This window comes from Dendroctonus ponderosae, unplaced genomic scaffold (assembly GCF_020466585.1).
Source record: "Dendroctonus ponderosae isolate FM_Combo_2020 unplaced genomic scaffold, Dpon_F_20191213v2 Dpon_F_20191213_10, whole genome shotgun sequence".
Lineage (NCBI taxonomy): Eukaryota > Metazoa > Arthropoda > Insecta > Coleoptera > Curculionidae > Dendroctonus > Dendroctonus ponderosae.
In genome coordinates this window covers 3,248,912-3,250,395 of record NW_026017111.1, presented here as the reverse complement: position 1 = coordinate 3,250,395, position 1,484 = coordinate 3,248,912, and the positions used below count along the sequence as shown (strand labels likewise).

Below are 1,484 nucleotides of genomic sequence, written 5' to 3'. Positions count from 1 at the left end.
GACTTTAAAGCAGGATCCGCCCCTGCCTCGAAATGGAAATACTGAAAATTGCGCTGAAATGAAAGACCAGTTCGGCCAATAAGGCAGTTTTCCATTACAAAAACCGTTCAGTTTGAAGCAAATAAACATCTTGGCGAACCAACCGGCGCCCCTCGATATTCATCTTGTTGGCAGATGTTGCGGCCCGTGCCCTTAATGGTTTAGCGGCACGTGCCACCAGCTGGACCTTTTTCGCCTTAAGGAGTCGAATTTTTGGCCCCTTTCCAACATTCCCGGCCACAGCCCCTATTTCCCGTACCGTACTTGATGCTAGCAAAACCAAAGTAGCCTAGTCTCCTCCAATGAATGATTCAATCGGATGTGGTTTGGTTGTTTCCGTTCGGAACGGAATCGAATTGCTAATTCGACTGGTTCTCCAGCAGCGGCCGGTTCAAACAAAGCCCGGCGTTTCCATTAAAAGGGGTCCTTGTCCGTTACGCGGGAAGAATTTCAATAAAGCCCTCACTCGCATTACCTTTTATGAAAAGAGTCACCATCACGTGCCGTAACAGCAGTGGCGTAATCTTTGGCAAACTGCGCCCCTTCACGTGTGTGCGTGAAAAAATCCAAACCGGCACGCCTATGGCATGTACCCCCAATAAACACACCCATATGACGCGGGGCAAATGCAGCTGCACCGAGGCCCCCCCAACTTTCCGTTACACTGTCCTGGCCACCAGTCAGACCCGACCTAGACTTTGGTGTTTGGAACGGCCGTTGATTTGGACGGTTTTTCGGATAATTTCGCGTTGTGTTTACTTCGGGGCGCTGATAAGAAAACGCGAAGGGTTTACTGAAAGAGCTCATTGTTGTGATGGTGTGGCTGGATGTGGACTTAGACAAGGACACGGTGGAACTGCTGGCTAGCTGAGCTTAGAACCGCTATGGAGGCCAAGCCGCACTACTACTCAAACCCGGCGTTTTGCCAGCAAAGTGAATTCTTCACTCAAAGGGCGTTGAGTCCGCAAAGGAGCCTCCGGCAGTCGCCCGTTGGGGCCCAAACCAGCCATGCACATTTGGACGAACCGCCGGATCGGATCGAAGAGCAGGAGTTCTACGAGGAAGTGATCGTGGATGATCAGGGCTTCATCAAGGGCAAGAAAGTGGTGGTGGTGGCGCAGAACAATGAGGGCCAAAAGTACATTCAAGCGCCGCAGAGTGACCGCCACAACGTCCGGTATGGAAGCATGCAGCATATCCAGCATTGCGCCCCAAAGAGCGTCCCCTTGCGACAGCCGCGCTACGAGTACATTCCCATGCAGGAGCAGGACGCCAGGCCGAAGGCCTCATCCAAGCAGTTGTTCCAGGAGCGTGTGGAAATTGCCCCCGGGGTGATCCACAGGTGAGTTAAACCGTTACCAACGAAATAAAGAAGGCCCACTGGCTGAATTGTGACGTCACTTAAAGTAGCCCGACCAGGCATAACGCGTAGCGATATATGATGG

At 52.3% G+C, this 1,484-nt stretch overlaps 2 protein-coding genes across 2 annotated transcripts in view; both read left to right on the top strand.

Annotated features, from left to right (window-relative positions):
* The window catches only part of LOC109534879, a gene marked incomplete in the record, with an annotated part of 72,531 nt that overhangs the window by 44,060 nt on the left and 26,987 nt on the right, over nt 1-1,484 (top strand).
* Nucleotides 575-1,484, top strand: part of LOC109543942 — a gene marked incomplete in the record, with an annotated part of 2,524 nt that continues 1,614 nt past the window's right edge. The window contains 1 exon segment of the mRNA XM_048662030.1: nt 575-1,381. Within this exon segment, the coding sequence (XP_048517987.1) occupies nt 924-1,381 (458 nt within the window).